At 42.4% G+C, this 23,224-nt stretch overlaps 1 protein-coding gene across 8 annotated transcripts in view; it reads left to right on the plus strand.

Moving 5' to 3' along the window:
• Nucleotides 1-568: 568 nt before the first annotated feature.
• The window catches only part of LOC116819471 (ubiquitin carboxyl-terminal hydrolase 40), a 73,940-nt gene continuing 51,284 nt past the window's right edge, over nucleotides 569-23,224 (plus strand). For 4 of the 8 annotated variants that reach the window (XR_012656607.1, XR_004372417.2, XM_032771220.2 and 1 more), the window contains exons 1-8: nucleotides 569-769; nucleotides 4,080-4,226; nucleotides 10,011-10,154; nucleotides 11,742-11,870; nucleotides 12,890-12,994; nucleotides 13,342-13,449; nucleotides 16,727-17,051; nucleotides 17,599-17,680. Coding sequence is in view for 6 of the 8 variants with exons in the window: in XM_032771220.2 (XP_032627111.2) it covers nucleotides 584-769; nucleotides 4,080-4,226; nucleotides 10,011-10,154; nucleotides 11,742-11,870; nucleotides 12,890-12,994; nucleotides 13,342-13,449; nucleotides 16,727-17,051; nucleotides 17,599-17,680 (1,226 nt within the window). In the remaining 2 variants the exon portion in view is untranslated. Of the gene's footprint in view, nucleotides 770-4,079; nucleotides 4,227-10,010; nucleotides 10,155-11,741; nucleotides 11,871-12,889; nucleotides 13,000-13,341; nucleotides 13,450-14,389; nucleotides 14,483-16,726; nucleotides 17,052-17,598; nucleotides 17,681-23,224 lie in introns of those variants that run through there. The other 4 variants (XM_032771221.2, XM_032771222.2, XM_032771224.2 and 1 more) reach the window with 4 other exon arrangements.

The following is a 23,224-nucleotide window of genomic DNA, read 5'->3' on the forward strand; positions in this document are numbered from 1 at the left end:
TCCTTGAGGGGGCCACTTAGGGATCTGCGGCAAAATCAGTACTTGGTCCTGCTAGTCAAGGCAGGGGGTTGGACTCAATGACCGTTCAGGGTCCCTTCCAGTTCTATGAGATAGGTATATCTCCACTGACCATTTCCTATGGAGAACAAGAAAATGAGTTTCTACAGATATAAAATATATTTTTAAAATATTTCTGTAGTTTTTCATTTTTTGCAGCAATATTGTTTGCTTTTTGACTTAAGACTCCAAGTCCTTCAAATAATTAGGCGCTTACTTTATGAAAGGGAATAGTCCCACTGAGTTCTGTGGGAATAGAGCGTATGACCTGGCCTATGTTATGTATGCTTGTAGCAGAAATAATGGAAGTAAATTAAGACTGGAAAGAAGTGGAGGGAAAAACAAACTTTTAAGTTAGCACAGTATTCCTCTCTTGGGAGTAGGTAACTCTCATGTTGTATCTTGCGTCCTTTTAAGGCCTTTGTTATGTCTCTAATGTAACTTTTTTTTATTGCTTTTAGAAAATGCTTTAGTCATAATATGAAAAGCAGGAGACTGCACTAATAAACCCTTTTTTTTAAAAAATATGTCCTATGTTGTCTTGCAGGAGATGAGACAACATGATGTACAAGAGTTAAATCGGATTCTGTTCAGTGCTTTGGAAACTTCCCTTGTGGGGACCTCTGGCCATGACCTTATTAATCGGTTGTACCATGGGACTGTTGTTAACCAGATTGTTTGTAAGGAGTGCAAGAATGTCAGTGAGAGACAGGTAAATTCCTAGGAGAGCTTTGTATCTGTTTAATAACATAGATTGTTGGCAACTTGTTAAGCAGGTTACGGTTTATTGAAGATGTTAAATTTTCTGTATGTGTAAATGCTTGCTTAACCCCATAAAATATTCCAAGTTAATTAAATATTTTGACTGTTCTAATGATCAATTTATTGGAACTATGTAGCTTTTGTGGGTTAGAACTCTGCAGACCTCTAAACACATGGAAAATATTCAAGGCTTATTTGTTTATACTGAGTCTTGGCTGGTATTTTCTAAGCCAGGCGTGCACAACTCGTAAAGCGGCGAGGGGCACATTACTCCAAAGAAAACAACTGAGGGCCGAAACTCCCCAGCCCCGCGGAAACATCCCACCCCCACCCAGGACCTCCCAACCCAGCAGAAACACCCCATCCCAGCACTGCTCAGCCCTGCAGAAACACACCCTCCTTCCCCAGTGCTGCCCCACCAAAACAGCTGTGGGCCAAAAAGGATGGTTGGGGGTGGGGAGATGATACTTGATTTTAAGGCATCCAGAGGCTCCCAGGTAAAGAGGTGGCTAGGAGCCCTCAGGGTCAAATTAAAGGGCCCGGGGCTCCGGCAGCTGGGGGAACCCGGAGCTTTGCGGGGCTGGGGCAGGGATTTAAAGGGCCCAGAGCTCCTGCTGCTGAGGGGAGCCTGAGCCCTTTAAATCCCAGCCCCAGCTATCCACTGGAGCCGCCGCCGGGATTCAAAGGGCTCTGGGCTGCCCGTGGCGGCGGGGAGCCCTGAGCCCTTTAAATCTCAGCACGCTGCGGCCCAGGAATCTCTGCAAGCAGGCCAGAGCACTTTGAATCCGCGACAGGCTGAGATTTAAAAGGGCTCAGAGCTCCCACGGCGGCGGACAGCCCAGAGCCCTTTGAATCCATGGCCTATGGCTGGACTTATGGGGCTGGCTTTAGGAAGTCGCGGGGCCGCAATCGAAATATTTTCAGCAGCGGCTCGCGTGCAGGGATGACGTAAAAAAATAAAAAAAATGTAAAAAAAAAAAGCCTTTCAATTTCATAGCAGCTAGTTCTATAAAAGTTTGCCACAGTCATAGTACTTTTTGCTACACAATAGGGTTACCATAGTGTATCATATTTTCATCCTGGAATAGCGATTTAAGAACCAAAAAGCCTGACATGTCCGGGAAAATAAAGAAGCTATGTTAACCCTACATAAAGTTCTTTTTAAAAAGATGCGGTCCTAAACTAAAAATAAGCTCGTCAACTTCCGAGGATATGCTAGGCGTGCACATGTGTGTGGTTCTCAGCTGCTTCCCTGACTTCACCTCATTGAAGGCAGGTGTGCAGGGTACTATCTCTGGGCAACTGCATAGGGCACCACAGTGGACTTGGGGCGGCTGGCAGGGGGTGCGAGAGGGGCTGGATTAAAGGTTGTGGCTGCAGGCTGGGCAAGGGTGTGGGGAGTCTGGAGACGGGGTTGGGTTGGGCTGGCTGGCTTCAGCGCAGGGCACAGAGGGGTTTCGTGCAATGGGTTTGGAAGGGCTGGAGAAAAAGGAGTGCGGGACTGTGGCTGTTCAGGCAACGGGTGCGCAGGAGATTGGCTGGAACACAGGGCAGAGGGGTGCGGCTGGTGCAGCATGGGTATGGCAGTGCGGCAGGGGCTGGTGAGACAGGGAAGGGGGTGCAAGCAGGGCTGGCTGGAGACAGGTTGGTGCAGGGCTGGAGGCAAGGCAAGGGGTGCGGGGCTGGCTGGAGACGGGCTGGCTGTGGGCAGCGGGTGCAGGCAGGGCAGAAGGTGCGGGGCTGGTGCAGCAGGGGTTGGCTGCAGGCAGCTGGTGCAGGTACAAGGGGTACAGCCCATCCTGTATGGTGAGTGCCCCCTATTCCTTCCTTCCCCACCAGGGTAACAGCAGCAGTCCAGGGCGCAGGGGCTATTTAAAGGACCTGGGGCTCCCCTGCTTCCACTGTCCCAGCCCTGTAATTAGCTGCGGGAGCCCCGGGGAAGTGGTGGGGCTCCAGGGGCTATTTAAGGACCAGGGCAGCAGAGGCAGCTGGAGACACCCCTCCACCCCAGGGCTCTGGGGGCTATTTAAAGAGTCCAGGGCTCCCCTGCTTATACCGCCCCAGTCCTGTAAATAGCTGAGGGAGCCCTGGGGAAGCATTGTGGCTTCAGCGGCTATTTAAAGGACCGGGGCGGCAGAGGCCGCTGGAGCCCTGGCCCTTTAAATACCCTCAGAGCCCCCTGCTACCCGAGGGCTCTGGGGGTATTTAAAAGGCCTGGGGCTCCCCTTCTACCGCCCCAGCCCTTTAAAAAGCCACGGGAACCCTGGGAATTGGTGGGGCTCTGGTGGCTATTTAAAGGGCCGGGGCGGTAGAAGTGATAGGAACACTGGACTTTTTAAATAGCCCCCAGAGCCCCACAGCCCTACCCCAGGGCTCCAGCAGTGGTGCTCTGGTGGCAATTTAAAGGGCCTGGGGCACCAGCTCCTGCTGGGAGCCCCAGGCCTTTTAAATTGCCCCCTGGGGAAGCTGGGCCACCCCGGTACAGCGCACTGGCTTTTGCCGGTACCCCATACTGGGGCTTGGGCATGGGGCCCTCTTAGGGGCGGGCTGATTCAGGGGAATTTGTTGAATTGGCCTAAAGCCTGTCCTGGTGGCTGAGATTTAAAGGGCTCTGGGCTCCCCGCCGCTGCGGGCAGCCCAGAGCCTTTTGAATCCCGGCCACGGCTGAGATTTAAAGAGCTCTGAGCTCCCCGCCACTGCAGGCAGCTCAGAGCCTTTTGAATCCTGCTGCTGGCTGCACAGTGAGCGTCCGTGGGCAGCATGCTGCTCGCGGGCCGCATGTTGTGCAGGCCTGTTCTAAGCTATACCTATAGTGAGGGCATGAGTCATCAGAAGAAAAAAGTAGCACTATGGCAGTTTCTATCTGAGTTACTGTGTATCGCCAATGGTAGATATGATTAGAGATGTAAGTAATGATGTTACTACAGTGAAACTCCATTTGTTTCATTCATGTTTTACCATCTATTTTTACTTTTTCTATTCTTTTTTTTACAACCAGGACATCTTACAAAACTAAATTGTGACAGAGAAATTAAACAGTTCTTTTGTTTTGTTTTAAATCCTACAAATAATAGTATTGCTGAAATAGTGATGAGAGATTTCTTTAATCCAGATGCATGACTTGCATTAGTGTGTTTCTTTATATTTAACAAATCTGCTATTGTGCCTGCATGCATATGTGCTGTAGTATACCAAATGTCAAAATCTAGCCTCGTTTACACAACGTATTGGCTTTTGTTCTCTACTGTACGGTTGTATAGGAGGATTTTTTAGATCTAACGGTGACAGTCAAGGATGTATCTGGCTTGGAGGAGGCCCTGTGGAACATGTATGTGGAAGAGGAATATTTTGAAAATGATAACTTGTACCGATGTGAAACGTGCAACAAACTGGTTGAAGCAGCAAAGGTAATGGGTTACCTTGTCCATAGCATCCAGTTTGACAGCAGTTCGGGAATTTGGAGAAAATTGGCATTGGTACTTTACATTAAGGAGGGCTTTGGCATTCTCTGCCAAATTGATTAACATATGAACTTGTAGCCATCACCTTAAGTGGAGAACATGTGAAAAGACCTTGCATTTTTTTCCCCTCTGGTATGCAAATAGTTAAAATTTGTAAAATATTTTATGTCTTGTGTTAACATGTACATTGTTGCAGTTTCTTACTAGGTCCTGGATGGATGGGGTAAGATTTGGGCAGTACAAAATATCAATTCATCATCAGTAATAATCCTCCAGTGATTTACAGCACCACTTCAACACATAATAGCTTTGTCTGAGTTAGCATCCAAGTGTTCATTTTGGCTTAGCAAATTATAAGGTTTTTCTGAATGAGTCTGTCAGGCCACGTCTAGACTACCCGCCGTATCGGCGGGTTAAAATCGATTGCTAGGGGATCGATATACGCGATGTATCGATCCCTGAGCGTGCTTATATCGATTCCGGAACTCCACCAACACGAACGGAGTTCCGGAATCGACATGGCGAGCCGCGGACATCAATCCTGTGCGGTGAGGACGGGTGAGTAAATCGATTTTAGATATTCGACTTCCGCTACGTTATTCACGTAGCTGAAGTTGCGTATCTAAAATCGATTTTCCCCCGTAGTGTAGACCAGCCCTCAATGTGGAAGAGCAGATCTCTTCGCTCATCTCAAAATAACACCCATTGTGGTTCGAGGCAAGAATGAACAGGACAAGCTGCAGCTAAACAACTTGGAGTAGATCAGAAGGCCACAACTGTCTGGTGAAAACAATTTTTTTAAAAGTAGATTATGAAAGAATTTAATTTCTAGTTATGACTGATGGCTCTGGGCAGGGTTTGACAAATCCTCTCCTCAAAGGCTACCAAAATTTCCCTGGCAAATGGGAGTGTTCCCTAGCACTTTTTACAGAATTAGATTAAACCAGTTGTTAAATGCCTTTGCCATGTACTTCCAAGTTTTCCCATATAGACATACCTTCTGAACGATAAAGCTGCTTTTTGAACACTATTCTAATCTTGGAACTGGAGTACGCTTTTCTCTTTTCATGCTTCTTCTGGTCCTGATTCTGTGCTGGGGCTGTCTGCACCTCCATGGGGGTAACATAGTTGTAAATGTATTGGCTGAACCTCTTTGAGCCTCCAACATTTCTGTCCTTTGATATGGGAGTATTCTGCATCATTGCACAGTGCAGAATTTTGCAGAAATGAATATGCTTGCAGTTTCCTTTTCCCTCCCACAGAAATGGGCTGCAAAGATGTTGACTGACACTAGGGGCTGCTGGACCTGTCAGAGCCCTGCTCGCAAATAGAAGACAAGGCCAGCAGAAAGGGGAGGGAACTGGAGGGTTCCCAGCATACCCTATAGCAGCGTTTCCCAGACTGTGTTCTGCATGATGTGAATAAGTTGTTCTGTGAAAGAATCGTAATTTTTAAAAAAGGGTCTGTAATTTTTTTTTATTTTAAATTTGGCGTATTTGAAGCATGGTTTACAACTCATTTTGAATTACTGTAGTTTAGCATAAAACGCTGTTTCCGGGTATTGATAGCTCTCGTATTGAATATCATGGTGTAAACTGAATGTGGCATACAAGCATGTTAACGTCTACCCCTTTCGAGCATGTTTCAGTTAGTGACGTCGTACCACTTCCACTCAAGGCTGCGTGAACTGCAGCGGTATGCACACACCATTCTATTTACGCCATGTTGAATATAACATATTCACGCAACACTTTCAAACCTGTGGCTCTTTACCGTGTGTGCGATAAGTACAACTAAACTAGCTTCGCTCGAAACAATATAAATACTTGTGACAAACAAACTTTGGCAAAAATTAGTATTTCTAAATATTGTTGCTAAACCTAATCACCATGGATTTGTGGCTAAAAGAAGGAACTTTGAAACGAAAAGCAAGTTCTTCTGGTACTCCAACTGTGGCGTAAATAAGCGAGCAAAATATTGTGACACTTCAAAGTGAGGATGAACAATCGCAGTCTTTTGTTGTCGAAAAATCTGTTAGTACTAGTGAGTTATCCAAAGTGAATCTCTGCAAAGCAACATGACTGGAGAAGAAATATTCAACTGCATCAACAATTTTATCAGAAAGCATGAAATTAGTTGGAGAAAATGTATTGATGTATGGACTGACAGTGCAATGATCGGGAAGATGAAGAGAGCTGTAATGCAAATCATAAGTGTGGCACCAGAAAGCACTAAGAGCCATTGTGTTCTACACAGACAAGCATTTGCAGTTAAAAAAAAAAAAATACCAGCATATCTGAAAATTGTGCTCGATGAAGCAGTATAAGGTATCAATTTTGTCAAATCTTGACCACTTCAGTCCAGGTTATTTAAAATTTTGTGCGAGGAAATGGGTAGTCAGCACAAAGTGCTTCTTTTACATATGGAAGTGAGGTGGCTATCCAGAGGAAAAGTGCTTGTGAGGCTTTTTGAGGTTCGCAGTGAACTACTGGTATTCATTACTTCAGATAATTCAGGATGAAAATTTAATGATTCTCTGACAAATTCTGGGAGCTAATGAGACTTGCATATCTTGCAGATAGTTTTGCAAAATTAAATGAAATTAATCTGTCGCTGCAAGGAAAGAATATGACCATTTTTACTACAATGGATAAAATTTCATTGTTAAAAAAGAAACTAGAATTCTGGGCATCTTCTGTAGAACTGAATAATTTCGACTGCTTCCCTACAATACATGAATTTCTGACTGAAATAAATTCTACAGTCCATGAAGAAGTTTCCCGCACCATTTTACAGCACTTGCATGACTCTTCTTTATTAGAATATTTTCCTTCAACTACTGATAATGCTTGGGTTCAACATCTGTTTTTAATTACAGCCAAACCAATTGACTTTAATGCACGTGATTATGAAAGCCTAATTGACTTAATTTCTGACTCTGATTTGAAACCAAAGTTTAAGGATCTTCTGCTGAACAATTTTTGGAGCAGCCTAATAGAAGAGTACCCTAATGTGGCTAAATGTGCAGTTCGAGTGTTCTTTCCTTTTGCTACAACTTATTTGTGAGAGATGAGATTTTCATATTATACTGCAACAAAAACCAAATATAGGAATAGAATATCTGGGTTGGAAGGGACCTCAAGAGGTCAGCTAGTCCAAATGCTAGCTCAAAGCAGGACCAATCCCCAGACAGATTTTTGCCCCAGATCCCTAAATGGCCCCCTTAAGGATTGAACTCACAACCCTGGTTTAGCAGGCCAATGCTCAAACCACTGAGCTGTCCCTCCCCCAAATAGACTTGATGCTGCTCCTGACATGAGGATTCAACTTTCCAGCATTATTCCTAATATTAAGTGAATTTGCGATAGAAAAACGCATAAACACCAATCCCATTAAATCCAAATCTGTATTTATGTTTATAAAATAGATTTTCCTAGTAAAAATCTAATTTGGTGTTTGTGTTTATATAAAAACGGGTTTTTTAAGCAGAAAACTGTTTTTAATTTTGACTCTTGCACTTGATTTTTGTACTACTTTATATGCGCTTTCCAGTTAGAAATTGTTCAAGTTATTTTAAATTTGTGTTTTTGCTTTGTTTTATAAAATATATTTGAGCATCAATAATACAATTTTTTTATTTGAAAACCAAATGACTACAAAATAATAAGTGTATTGTAATCGGCTAAAAAGTGTTCCGTGGCCAAAAAAGTTTGGGAAACGCTGCCATATAGGACGGAGGTGGCGGCGTGCAAGAAATTCTGTGCAAGCCCGGGACCCAGCATCAGGCTGTTTCTCCCTCTGGATCCCTAGGCTCTAGGAAGTAGAGTCTGTCAATGTCTGTGCCGAGGGGACCTGCAGCTGGCTGATAGGGGGTGAGTGTCTGGGCTGGGGGTGGGGATGCAGAAAAGCAGGAACTGGGTTGTCATAAGGGTTTCTTTAACTCTCTGCTCCTAGGGGAATTTTTGTGTGTGTCTCTATTGTTACAGATATACTTGCTGACAGGTATTTTGAAATAAATTACCAAAATCGAAACTGGCATAATTATGTAGTGCTATTTTGTCAAATAAAATTTGCAGAATTTTAAAATGTTGTGTCCAGAATTTTTAATTTTTTGTCACAGAATCAGGAAATGGGAAATAGGAAATGAACTGATAAAAGGGAAAACAATCTCAAGTTTCCCTGTGTTGAGCAGTCAGGTTAACTATTATAAAAGCTGACTTGCTACACTTATAGGATGAGAACCATACATGTTTAATGCATCTTGTACACTATGTGAAAGCTGCTTTTAACTTTTAAAATATAGAACATATGAAATAGATTAATTTTGTGTTTGAAATGTATGTGTAATATGCCAGTAGATGTATTTTGCAAAATATCTCTAACTTACAAGTTAAGTATTAATTGAATTTGTTAACAGATGTCGTCGTGTTCACATACTAAAAATATGAAGTGCATATTGCATCTGGTGTATATGTACAATGGTAAATATTGACCTAGATTCATATCTGCATGAATATATTTAGTAATTGTTTCAAATATTTTCTGTATAGGAAAGCATTGTTTTTTTGTTTTTTGTTTTTATAATGGAAATACTTACGTTTTCACAGAATTTTAGAGGTGGCTGAGAGCTGCTCTGTAAGCAGCAAGTGCAAACCAGCAATCTTGTCCAAACATTGATGCCAAAAATCAGGGTGTCTTTTTATTTTTGTCAGGTATGCTTAATTTGCAGATCAGTGTAACTTCACTTGTACAAGAGCTGGACAAGCAAAGAATCACCTCATTCTTGAATCTTGGATCAGATCATGATTGGTGGTATTTTACCCCAACATCACCTGACTGTAAATGTCTGCAGAGGGCATAAGATGGGAAATAACTAGTGGATCCATGTAGCAGTGGATCAGTCACCCATGACCCTGAATCCCCACTGCCTAGCATATTGCATAGGGTAGCCCCTAAAGGACTCCTCTGTGCTGTCCAGGAGGTGTGCCTCCCCAGCTTAAGCTCCTTAAACCTTCCTTTCCTCACATCCTGTGCGGTTAATTGTACCCGCAAATCCTGCATTGCACTTCTTTCTCTGTGGGGAAGAGGGCAAGATTATTCACCTCTAAAAGAAGGTAAACTGCTTTCATTCATCTCAGCAGGCTGTAAACTGTTTAGGCTGTCTGTGTGCTTTGACCCTCAAAACTGGTATGTCTGAACTCCCCGAAGGAGTCAAAGGTTTTTCTCTGATGGACCTCATAACCGGTCAGAGGGAAGGAGAAACATTTGGACTAGTGCAGTACTGGACAACTTGTCAAGGAGTGGGTCTGAATAAAAGATGGTATAGCATCTGCTGCTTATTACTTGGGTCTCTCTTGGAAGGGTCAAAGAATTGACTAGTGATTGTGTTGGCACTTTCTAGAACTAGGTCACTAACTGTTCATCTGTCCTATGACACTTAACCATTTCACATAATATGCAATGTGGTGAAATACATCTTTTGAAGTGCTATCCAGACTTCTCCCTTACATAGTTTGCTTGAATTTTTGCTTTCCACTGTCACTACCTTTGGGATCTTCTCTTTTAATGAATGATATCCTCTTACAAAATCCATAATGGCTGATTGCTTTCTACTGAAACCTTTTGGGGAACTTTTCTTCTGACAGCCTGAGAGAGTTGTTTAGAATGGAGGACATGCTGCTTCTTTCCTGTAATAAACTCATACTTAAAACTTTTTTGTTCATTTTACAGTCTGCTAAACTACGTAAGTTGCCTCCCTTTCTTACTATCTCGCTCCTGAGGTTTAACTTTGATTTTGAGAAGTGTGAACGATACAAGGAAACAAGCTGCTATACGTTCCCTATCCGGATTAACCTCAGGCCTTTTTGCGAGCAGGTTTGAATAATTTTGTCTTAATTTGTTTTCTGGCTGAATATGTGGGAAATTTATCTCCAGGATGAGCCATATTTCATTTTACCTTTTTTGGTCAGGTCACAGGCTATTTGCAGGAGAAATTGTATGGATTTTCCTCTGTCTGCAATCTCTCCTTCCAAAAGAGATCTCTTTTAATAGTATTGGAAACTCTAGTGTTTGTGGTGTGAACACGAAACTTTTCTGTGTAGTACTGACAAATGGGAAAAATCAGTAATAGCATAAAACTTGCTTGAACATTTCCAGGCAAAAACCTCATTACCTGAAAGTTAGTTGTTGCATTGCATTAGTTTTTAGGTTGGTATTATCTAATAGCATTATATAGAAACTCAGTTGTATATTGCCACACCCTTATAGTTTATGCATTCTCTTAGAAATCTATACAGATGAATAGTCATATTAGACATTCATATAACCAAAACATAGTTGTTAACAAAACAAAGCCTTTACATAATTAACTTTAGTCCTTAAACCAGAGGTTGGCAACCTTTCAGAAGTGCTGTGCCGAGTCTTCATTTATTCACTCTATTTTAAGGTTTCATGTGCCAATCATACATTTTAACATTTTTAGAAGGTCTCTTTCTATAAGTCTATAATATATAACTAAATTACTGTTGTATGTAAAGTAAATAAGGGTTTTAAAATGTTTAAGAAACTTCATTTAAAATTTAAATTAAAATGCAGAGCCCCCAGGAATGGTGGTGAGGATCCAGGCAATGTGAGCGCCACTGAAAATCAGCTTGCGTGCCGTAGGTTGCCTACCCCTGCCTTAAACTATGTAAATAATATACTTACTGCAGACACATTTTAAAGTCTGCTTTCCTAAAATCTTAATCACTTGGTTTTGGTCTTTAAAGTTCTACAAATTGGCAGTTGGGGAAGAATTTTTCAATATTACCTTTGGTGGAGGAGCATATTATTTTGCTTTTATTTAATTTTTGTAAAAGTTAAGCTACATGGGAGAGTTGTTTTTTTTGTTAAGCGCTGCAAAGTTTCCAGAGTTAACAAAGCCTTTTAGAGGGGCTAGTGAAATTAGACACCCACCCCCCACCATCATTTCTCAAGAAGTCACTTTTAACTGAGAACTCCTAAACTGTTTACTTGTAACTTTCCAGAAAATTGCAACTATGCCTAGGAGTAAGTGGTGTAAACTTGTTTATGATAAACATTTTTGTTTCCAAACAAAAAGTTTTTAACAGCATTCAATTGAAATATTCAATACAATACTAGCTAATGGAGCTGCTAACTATACTTCACTAAGTATGAATAGTAATTTCAGGGACAGCCGAGTTGGCATGTTTCAGTATTTGAATAAAACATACTTTTATGTTGACCACTGTTACTGAAAATTATTTTACTTCTGAAGTAGTTACATGCATCTTTGGCTTGGTTCAAATGTATCTCTAACTCTGGAATAGTGGTGGATAACAGAGAACTGCATTGATTGCTCTTTTTCCCCACTAAAACACCTGAAATTTTATCCATAGTATAAAATCCTCCTTGTAGTTGTGTAAAAGACTTATAGGGTTTATTAATATCCTCTTGTTTTAGACTCATTTGGAGGATTCGGAGTACATGTATGAGCTCTTCTCTGTTATCATACACAAAGGTGGCTGCTATGGAGGACACTACCATGTTTATATCAAAGATGTTGATGCATTAGGAAATTGGCAATTGCAAGTAAGTCTAGAACACTCATTTTGTATGGCTGTTCTCCTGCGTGGCGAGTTTCAATTCCTTGAGACGTATTAATGTAGACTGTATTAAAGCATTAAGTACACTTTTATCAACAAAAATAGTCTAGTGAGGCATTCACTCACGCTGTCCTTCATGGCCTTTGTCATGCACTCATTTCATGTGAAGAGACCCTTTATTCAGTCAAGGAATGATTTCTTCTAATCAGAGACTGGAAACTCTGTCAAACCTTGTGACTAGATTTAGTTGTCTATTTGCTATCCTGCTGAGTTAAGTCACAGTGTATGATTTAGAGAGGGATTTAGGCTCTAAGGGGCCTACCATGTTTAGAATGCTAAACTTTCAGCTTTGTCTGTGAGGCTGGCCAGCCCATATCAAAAATTTCCAATTACTTCAGCATCTATAGAAGTCAGTGTCCTATATAGTAAGAGCTTTTGATAGTCCTCTTCAAACATTATTTTGTTACACTGTAAAAGCTCATGGAATTTCTGTTCACTGAACCTTGTCAGCACTGGCAGTCTTTGAATCTAATATTTGTCATCTCATCTGACAGGCTGCATCATGAGAGTAGGGGAAGGGTGGAAATTAGGAGGGGCAGTAACTGAGTGATCAGGAGCCTTCTATAGACAACAGTAATGGGGCCAGCCTTGCATACCAAAGTGTTTTGCTGTCCAGCCTGGAAACTGTATTTGATGTCTCTGAGCATCCAAGTTTATTTTAAAAAAGGAGGTGGGGGGAGTGGAGCAGCCAAGCAATATAATGCCTGCCTCTGTGGCCAATCCTGTTGGTGAGTAATTGTGTGTGGTGTGATATGACTTCTTCAGTGACATTTTCTCCACATTTAACTGCTGCAGTTACACTTGGGTATCCATAACTCTGTAAAAGAAAAGAATCTGTGCTAGAAAGCAAAAGGAAAAATACACGTCTCTGTTTGAAATAATAGTATTTACTAATATTTATTTCCATAGCCTTGTAGTAAGGATCCCATCAATGATCTTTTTCAGGAGGAGGAAAGCAAACTGATGACTGAAGAGAAGGTTCAGAAAGATACTGAAAATATCAAAGAAATGGAGAATCCACTGACAATCCTGAAAGGGATCATATCAGAGGTATGGTATGTAAACAGATCTTTACTGCTCCCTGTTAATTACTGATCTGGAAGAGGGGTGGGGTAAGTGAAAAGAATCTAAACTTGGCCTAGTAATTCAGCAGGGAGCATGAGACTGAAAGTGTGAAGTTGATTTTTAATATAAAAGTAGTCATCCACTGGATCTCTCTGAATACTTGTTTGGCCAATCCATTAGTAGCCTTAAGTAGTTTACCCAAGCTATTGCAAAGGTTAGCAAAGCCCATTAGTTTATTACCATTCCTGTTTGTTGCATACTTCTTGGTTGGTATGTTTGAGGTTTTGCCCACCACTTCATCATTTCAAAGTCTGTTAACTGTGTTCCTTTAGGAAGAATCCAAACAAATTCCTGTGGATCAGTTAGGGCAAAAACTATTGGAGAAAAAAGGAATGTCCTGGAACAAAAAATACAGGAAACAGTATGGACCAATACGAAAGGTAACAAAAACAGTAAAACTCTAATTGGTACATTAGTTAAATTTTAGCTAAGCCTATTACTAACAAATCACTTCACAATCTAAAATTTCAAATGTTAAGAACAGTAGCAGGAATAATGGCTCTCCTTTCCCAGCAGACAATCTGTAATGTAAGTCTGATTTATGAATGAAAATGCATATAGCAATGTATTTAGAAGTGTCTACATATAGAAATATTAATGATTTAAAAAATACAGTACACTTGAATTAGCAACTCAGTAGTCATGATTGTAATGAAACTCTTATTCTGAATCCTACTCATTGGTAGTTTTGAACACACCCAAAAAATTATCACTTTGGTTAAATTCTCAGGCTTGCCAGCTCAAGAATTACATTGCAATAGCAAAGGAAACTGCTGTATTTGAATTTTGAGTTTGAACTCATTTTTAACCTTTTGAATTCTTCTTCTTAAGAGTTGTGACACACAGGCCCATTGGTGGGTCATCACTCTGTGTAACTCTTGTCAGATCAGACAAATTCACTACACCTACCACTTTGCTGTCATAGTATTTATAAAGGATGTTGTGTGAGGTATCAAATTAAAGCTGGTTGTAAGTATTGCCATATATATGTATGCATGTTATTTAAGAAGTCGTATGCATGTATTGAAAATACATTTAGAATCTGTGTTCCTGGCAGGGTTGATGAGCAGCTTTTTGCAAGACAAAGGGGTGTGAAATCACCTATCTGCGCTGTCTCTATTGTAAATTAAACACAAAGGAAGCTGCATTTGAGAAAGTCCAACAGGAAGGTCAGGTTGCCAAGGGTTGGGATGTGATATCAACATGGAAAGACACCAGAAACTAAAACCATAGGGAAGTTGTCTTGTTTCTGGCATCAAAACTATGAATTTCGGGGAAATATAAGGAGAAGCAAAAAAGACATTTTGTTATGCACTTCAGTGAGGAACACCCCTGGCGGAGGGGAGTGGTTCATGAAAAACCTGGATCCAGGTTAAGACTGAAAACTAGCAAGTTTTGTAGAAAAGGTTTCAGGTGAGAAACTGCTTTAGATTTGATTAACTTGCTAGAGCTAAGTTCTGGTCATGTAGAAGCATGTTATCTTTTGTTTTTATTATTCTTACTGAACAGTCATTTGAATTCATGAACCTCTGTTGTTTGTTAATACACTTATTGTTGGTTTTATTAGAGAGTGCAACTCCTTAGCTGAACTAAACAGGCTGGTATGTACCCTGTCTCTTTGGAGACAGCGAAATTGGTAATTTCTGTGAGTGTCCGGTATCAGGAGCTGGATACTACAGGGGAATGCTGTTTAAGGGGGCTCAAGGATTGGGGTGCACCAAAAGTTAATCTGCAAGGCAAAGTAAAGGCTGGCAGAGCTTCTGATGAGATTGTTTTGATGGCTAACAGATTAGAATGACGGGGAGCTGACACCCAGTTTAGCACTAGAAGTTTCTTTCTTTCTTTCTCTCTCTCTGAGCTATCAGGTAACAAGGTAACTTACAGTCCTGAGCACTCCCAAGGAAGCTTCACTGAAATGCAAAACTATTTTCACATTTTGAATAATTCAAAAATAGTTTAAATTGTGAAATTCAAACAGAGCTGTCTTAGAGGAGTAGCTGCTTTGCTGAGATTGAAAGTAAACTGAGAAATAACCTATGAGCAAAAAAGCATACTGAACATACACAATGTCTTCTGTCATGATTGATTGAATGTCTGTTATCAACAATTATAATGTGCATGCACATGTGTGGATTTTCATGATGTCAGTACATTCAGTGAACAGATCTGTCTGACATGTTCTGATTAGTGTGTGTGTGTGTGCTTATTTGAATGAGACTATATGAACATACACTGAAATCAACTCATTTGATACTTCAAGAATGTGCTTTTGTTAGTGATCAGAAATTACATTATCTGAGGTTTAGATTTACTATATACAGTGCTTGGATTGTAAGCTGTCTGGGGCAGGGAGTGTCTTTATGTGTATTTGTACTTCACTTCTCACAATCAAGATTGGGACATCTGGATGCTCCTAAAATATAAAGGCCCTGGTCTGTGCCAAAACCACTAGTCTTATGGATGAATGACCAATTTAAAGTCCATAAGCTCTGATTGGTATGGTACAGTGGTATAAAGTATTAATTTTCATCCATGGAAAATCCTTGTTCTGGTTTATCGTCTTTCTTCTCCCCGCTGCTGCCCTACTCCCCACCCAACATTCTACTTCAATTTGTCTGTTTGCTGGACTTGATATCAGTGCTGTTTAACACCATGCCATGTTACTTATCTATCCTGTTCATCTCCAGAGGTAGGCCACTGAAACTTGGTCTCTTGAATTAAAGAATGATATTAGTTCAACAAAAATCTTGCAACATGGGTTTTATTCTAGAGACTTGCTGAGAAGCATATACAAGAAGAAAACAAATTGACATACAGTAAATAAAAACTAAATAGGAAAACTCTGGGAGTTTAGGAAACAACCCGTCCTTTGGTCATTTATGTGCAGTTCTGCTTTATCAAAGGTGTTTACTGTGTCTGTTTTGCCAGGTAGTTGTTCTTAGTTTTCTGTATTCACTTTGGGAGCCTGTTTGGGCTGTCAGGCCCTAACCTATCTTTATTATTTCACTTTAATTTCCTGAAGGTTTTTTTTTCCCCTCTAGGTCTCATTGTAGACTTTTTGGGGGGAGTGTCAGGTAAGTGGGGTTATGGCAAAAGCTGAGAGAGACCAGGGTTCAAATTCTGTGAAAGCTACAGTGTGCTAATAGACCAAGCTGTATTCTGTATAGGTGAGGGACACTTTCTACATTCTTCTTCGGAAAGCAGGAACAAAGCACTTTTGGAAAACTGGGGTCCTTCTATGGTGTTAAGTTGAGTATCAAATGAATTTAGGCCAGTAACTTTAAAATTCATGACTTTTGTCTGATCTCACTCTTGATGCCGTATTTTTTTTTTTCTTTGTTTGTGGTAATGCTTACAGTGTGGCTGGCACTTTACAGACAAGAAGGGAAGTTTCCTGCCCTGAGGCAGTTGCAGCCTAAGGATTGACTCATGAGGGAGAGGGGAGCAACAAAAGGGGTTTTCTATACAAATCAAGATGAATCACTATAGGAAGCATGGCAGAAACAGATTTTTTGGAGATACCTAAAAATGGTTGTTACTTCAGGGAGGTCAAGCCATGCGAAGAAGGCTTCGAGGTGGCAAATGCAGCTGTGCATATTTTAATAGATGTTTCCTTCATTATGACACTACTGTTTTTTCTTTTTTCTTCCTTTTTAGTATTTGCAGAATCATTCTCAGATATTTCGACTTAGTCCTGATAATAATAAGGTTAGTCTAAAGGAGATGTACCATCAGCTCCAGTTTGGGTCAGATTGCCAAGGACAAGTTCTGCAAAGCCCTTCTCAGAACAGTGATGTCCAGTGGACTTCAGAAAATCTATGTACAGTGCTAAAGGACAGCACCTCTGGTTCCCATTGGTTTGACTTGAATGATTCAAAAGTCCAGCCCATTAAGGAGAAGGATATTGAGAAACAATTTCAGGGTAAAGAGAGTGCCTACATGCTGTTTTATCGAAAATCCCAGTTGAAAAGACCATCTGAAGGTACGAAAAATACTCGCCATACTCTTCTTACCGCCACAAAATTATTTTTACTTAAAACTAACAAACAAAAACCCCAACAACCCAGCAGTGGAGTTCTTTATATATATTTTCTGTTTAGAAGGAATAGAAAAATCCTCCCACTACATAATGGAGGAAAGGGTTAGCAGGAGATGTAATGGGATGGTGTGAATGGTAGTGATAAATTAGGCAGCTAATGGTCTCCAGATGCCAAGATTTTCCAGCCTCTTCCACAAACTGACAAATTAACTCACTATTATAATGAAAATACAAGCAACAGTGTTTATACTGTAACAGTTATGCCTAGTATATCATTAAGTAACACTTAACAGGAATATAAACAGAAATAAAATTTGCATGTCGTATCTACCTGTAACTTAAGGCTGTATTGTAAAAGAAGCCACCACTTTCATCATTAAAGACTTTAAAAGATTACCATATCGGGAGGCCTGGCCTTGAGCCACCTCTAAGCATGTCAGTATGGCTTTACACAACTAAATCCCAACTAACCAGCTTGCTTTGGTCACAGCACAAGCAAATCCAAGATATCGGGTTCCTGGCCATCTCTTGAATGAAATGGATGCTGCAAACATTGAACTGCGGAAGAGAAGGTATGTAATATCATCATCATCATACTTTTTCATTTGTAGATATCAAAGTGCTTTACAAAGAAAGGAAAGTATTATTATCCTAATTTTGCAGATGGGAAACACTGAGGCCTGGTCTACACTACACGTTTAAACCGAATTTAGCAGCGTTAAACCAATTTAACCCTGCACCCATCCACACAACGAGGCCCTTTATATCGATATAAAGGGCTCTTTAAACCGATTTCTGTACTCCTCCCCGATGAGAGGAGTAGCGCTGAAAGCGGTATTGCCATGTCGGATTAGGGTTAGTGTGGCCGCAAATTGACGGTATTGGCCTGCGGGCGGTGTCCCACAGTGCACCATTGTGACCGCTCTGGAAAGCAGTCTCAACTGGGATGCACTGGCCAGGTAGACAAGAAAAGCCCCACGAACTTTTGAATTTCATTTCCTGTTTGCCCAGCGTGGAGCTGTGATCAGCATGGGTGGCGATGCGGTCCCAAATCGAAAAAGAACTCCAACATGGACCGTACAGGAGATACTGGATCTGATCGCTGTATGGGTAGACAAATCTGTTCTATCAGAGCTCCGTTACAGAAGACGAAATGACAAAGCATTTGAAAAAATCTCGAGGCTATGATAGACAGAGTCCACAGCACAGTGCTGTGTGACAAGCGTAACGGAAAGCCAAAGAATCAAATGGACGCTCAGGGAGGGAGTGAGGGAGGGAGTACTGAGGACTCCAGCTATCCCACAGTCCCTGCAGTCTCTGAAAGGCATTTGCATTCTTGGCTGAGCTCTCAATGCCTGAAGGGTCAAAAACATTTTCCCGGGTGTTTCAGGGTATATGTCATCAATTTACATGCTTTCCCCTCCCCTCCCAAAAGAAAAGGGGAAAAAAACGTTTCTCGCCTTTTTGCAATGTCACCCTATGTCTACTGCATGCTGCTGGTAGACAGGGTGCTGCAGCGCTGAACACCAGCATCCCCTTCCCGGTAGCAGATGGTACAATATGACTGATATCCGTCTTCATCATCAGCCCATGAGTGCTTCTGGCTGGCCTCGGTGAGGTCGGCTGGGGGCGCCTGGGTAAAAATAGGAATGACTCCTGGTCATTCCCGGCAGATGGTACAAAACGGCTGGTAACCTTCCTCATCATAGCAACTGGAGGCTGAGCTCTATCAGCCCCCCTCCCTTTCGTGTCTAAAGAGAAGATTCTGTACTCCCTGGACTATCACAGCAGCTGGAGGCTTCCTCCCCCTCATTTTATCTCACTAAAAAGTCAGTGTTTCTTATTCCTGCATTCTTTATTACTTCATCACACAAATGGGGGGACACTGCCATGGTAGTCCAGGAGAGTTAGGGGCAGAGAGAAGCAACGAGTGGGATTGTTGCAGAGGTGCCCCCTAGAATGGCATGCAGCTCATCATTTCTGCGGGATCTCTGGGGCTCTGACCCGGAGTGGCTGTGCTCTCTGGTTCTTTAGTACACTTGCCCCATATTCTAGGCAGGACTGACTCTATTTTTAGACAAAACATAAAGAAGGGAATGACCCAGGGAGTCATTCCATTTTTGTCCATGTGCCCCCAGCTGACCTCAGCGAGGCCAGCCAGGAGCACCCATGACAGCAGCATATGGTACAAAACGACTGATAACTGTCATCTCATCGCCAATTTACAATGGCAGATGGTGCAATAGGGCTGGTAACCGTCTCTGCTACCCTGCAAAGGGAAATGAATGCTGCTGTGTAGCACTGCAGTACCACGTCTGTCACAGCATCCAGTACACATACGGTGACAGTGACAAGGCAAAATGGGCTCCATGGTTGTCATGCTATGGTGTCTGCCAGGGCAATCCAGGGAAAAAGGGTATGAAATGATTGAGTGATGACATTTACCCAGAATCACCCGCGACACTGTTTTTGCATTGGGATCTCAACCCAGAATTCCGATGGGTGCGGGAGACTGCAGGAACTATGGGATAGCTATGGGATAACTATCTGCAGTGCAACTCTCCGGAAATCAACGCCAGCCTCGGTACATGGACGTGCACCGCTGAATTAATGTGCTTAGTGTGGCCGCATGCACTCGCCTTTATACAAATCTGTTTTACAAAACTGGTTTATGTAAAATCGGAATAATCCCGAAGTGTAGACATACCCTGAGTCATGTAGACAAAATGACTAACCCAAGGTCACATTGCAGGTCATTGGTGAATCCAGGAATTAGAATCGAGGATTCCTGACTCTAGTCCACTTCCTTCTCTGCCTCCCTGTTACATTCCTTTACTGGCCTACTTTCTCAGTCAGACTAACATTCCTTTACTGGCCTACTTTCTCAGTCAGACTAATATAAGTGTAGAACAAGTTTACTTTAAAAAAAAAAAAATTGTGCTAGACTTAAGTAAATTAATGTAGCTCCTGGGATAGAATGGAAGGAATTTTCTTAGCGCTATCTTTATAGAGATATTGGGAGAGAAGGGAACCACGCTACAATAAAATAGCAGGTGTGCAGCAGAACTGAAACTTTTACTTAAACTGTGCTATTGGAATTCACTCTCTGCAGTCTTTAAACCCAAAGTTCTCCAAATGACACCTTAAGTGATGTATAGGCTTTGTGTGACCCCTTTGCACAGGGTGAATTTTATTTTTTATAAAAATCTTGTTTTGCCTTATTTGGTATCTTGCAGATTAAAAGTGGATGCAAGTAGCAGAAATCAGGGCTGATATGCCTTTTTGGTCTTAGCTGTAGATCTTGGGGCTCTGAGCAGCTTCTGCATATTTGTTTCCATTGTGCAGTTGTGTTAGAGTATTGATTTGCAAGTTGAGTAGAAAAACTAAGATTAGGGTTATCTTCCATAAAACAAATTAATTATATTACAAATGGATCTTTGAAGGACCCGGAAGAAATCAGCACTATTTAACAAATATTTTAGCATGTTTTTGGAGGGTTTCTTTATTCTGCACTGCACAATGCGTAGATAATTTGTTTCTTTGAGGGTCTTTGACACTTTGAGATTCAACCCAGATAAGTAAGGAGTTTTGTCATCACCTGCCCCGTAAACTTTGGGTGCCTTAAATGCTATGGTTCTGCAGCTCACTGTTCTGACGCCAGCAGCCAAGCATCCAGGTCATGCTCTAGCTCAGGGGTCAGCAACCTCTGGCACGCGGCTCTCCAGGGTAAGCAAGTTGGCAGGTGCGGCAGACCGTGGCTCCCCCTGGCCGTCCCAGGGCAATGCGGGAGGTGGGAAGCCGTGGCCAGCACATCCCTCAGCACTTTCTGCCGCCCCCATTGGCCTGGGACAGCAAACCATGGCTAGTGGGAGCTGCGGTCCGCCGAACCTGCTGACGCAGCAGATAGATAATCTGGCCCGGCCCGCCAGGGTAAGCACCCTGGCAAGCTGTGTCCCTGAGTTTGCCAATCCCTGCTCTAGCTTCTACTGACCGTGTACTTTTGTAGGGTGACCTCAGACCCAGCCTTGACCCCCCAGAAATGCACATCTTGTATTGTTCAGTATCCCACTGGACCGTACAAGCTTATAAATTAGTTTGTCATTCCAGCAAAGGGTAACGAAAATACACAGCCAGCCTTGTTGTCTCAAGCAGAGGCTTTCCAAACACTTCAGTCAAACAACCTGGTTTAGAAGAAACACTAAACAAGTTTATTAACTAGAGAAAGATATGCTTTAAGTAATAAGGCATATAAGTTATAGTTGGTTACAAAAGAAATAAAAAGATAAACATGCAAGCTCATTCCTAAACTTTACTAAGCTAAATAAGATTTGAAAGCAAAAAGGTTTCTCTCACCCCAAAACTCTCAGCAGTCCATACTAACTGGAAAGCCTTCCAGCTATGACTACTGCCCCCAGTTCAGTGATGCTCCTGTTGTCTTTCAAGTGCTGCTGTGAGTAGAGAGAGGGGAGGAGAGATGATGAGGCAGTCACTGTCTCTCCTGTTTATATGCTGACCCTCTGTAGTGGAAAAGTCTTTGCTGGGTCATGGGGTCAGGTAGTTCCATGGTATATGTGAGCTGCCAACCATCAGGAGAGTTGTAAATTTCTTGTTTACAACTTCCCTGCTGGTGAATCTCCGATTAATCAGGTAATTGCCTTTTAGCACGAAGCTGGCATGCTTTTCGGTTTGTGAAGATGGTCTGAGGGTGTTGCCCAGAATTATAGGATATTTGAGTAACAAACATATAGTAAAATCATAATTTCATGTGCAGTGTTGCACACATTTCAACAGGTTGAGTTTTCAAATAATACCTCACAAGCAATGTTCCCTCTAATTTTTCCCACACGTACTCAATGAATTTTGTTATGTGCACCAATATGGAAGTGACATGTGACATCACCTCTATATTGGTGTGCATAACAAAGTTCATGTGATGACAGTGGAGTCGAGGGATTCGGAGTGGGGCTCAGGGTTGGGACAGAGGGTTGTGGGGGAGTGGTGAGGGCTCTGGGGTGGGGCAGAGGGTTGGGGTGCTGAGGAGGTTGAAGGGTCCGGCTTGGGATGGGGCCAGGGATGAGGGGTTTGGAATGCAGGCTGCCCAGGGGCTATGGCGGGGGGGGGAGAGGATTTCCCCCCATCTTTCTCCTCCCTCCCCCACAGCAGCACCTGGGCTTGCGGGGGATGAGGTGCCTCTCCCCCTGCTGCGGCAGGTCTGTTCTGGGGCTAGGGGAGGGGCACCTCTCCCCCAGCCATGTCAAGTCCAGGGCAGTTCTGTGCTGGAGCCAGCTGGGAAAGGCGCCTCTTCCTGCCACAGCCTTGAGCCCCTGCGCAGCCTAGAGGAAACTTAGCTCACAAGTCATACTTTGCACACAGTACACCATAATCATATCACGGAATTAGCATGGGGTATAGGTTGTTGTATGGGGTATAGGGTGTCACAGGATGTAGTGTCTATCCCCTTTTGAAATTAAGTACTCATCTTTCTCCACTTGCTCTCCTGAGGGCATTGTTTAGCTTGCATGTAAATGTGCTTTTCTTCGGGGTGGCCCATTTTGAACAGCTGACAAGAAGATGAGTAACAGTAGGGGGAGATTAGCATGGGGAAATTTAGTTTTTGTAATGACCCATCCACTCCTGGTCTTTTTTCAGGCCTAATTTGATAGCGTCCAGTTTGCAAATTAATTCCAGCTCTGCAGTTTCTCACTGGAGTCTATTTTTGAAGTTTTTTTGTTGAAGAATTGCCACTTAACTCTGTTATTGAGTGTCCAGGGAGGCTGAAGTGTTCTCCGACTGGTTTTTGAATGTTATAATTCTTGACATCTGATTTGTGTCCATTTATTCTTTTGCGTAGAGACTGTGGGTTTGGCCAACGTACATGGCATCATTAACACTTTTGCATGATTTATGCACAATAAACTCACAAAGGAGCTGTGACGAGGGAAGCTGGGGCTCAACCCTCCCTGTGGAGGAGGGGAGCCACACCGGCCTCGTCCTGTTCTCACTGGGTCCTGTCCCTCGGGCCCGCGGTCCACTGTCCGGGCGTTCGGTCTCTGTGGAGCGGACTGGGACACAGCAAAGTCAGTAGGGCCCCGCCTTGGATACAGGCGGGCACCCAA

The sequence above is a fragment of the Chelonoidis abingdonii genome, chromosome 10 (assembly GCF_003597395.2).
Source record: "Chelonoidis abingdonii isolate Lonesome George chromosome 10, CheloAbing_2.0, whole genome shotgun sequence".
Taxonomy (NCBI): Eukaryota; Metazoa; Chordata; order Testudines; family Testudinidae; genus Chelonoidis; species Chelonoidis abingdonii.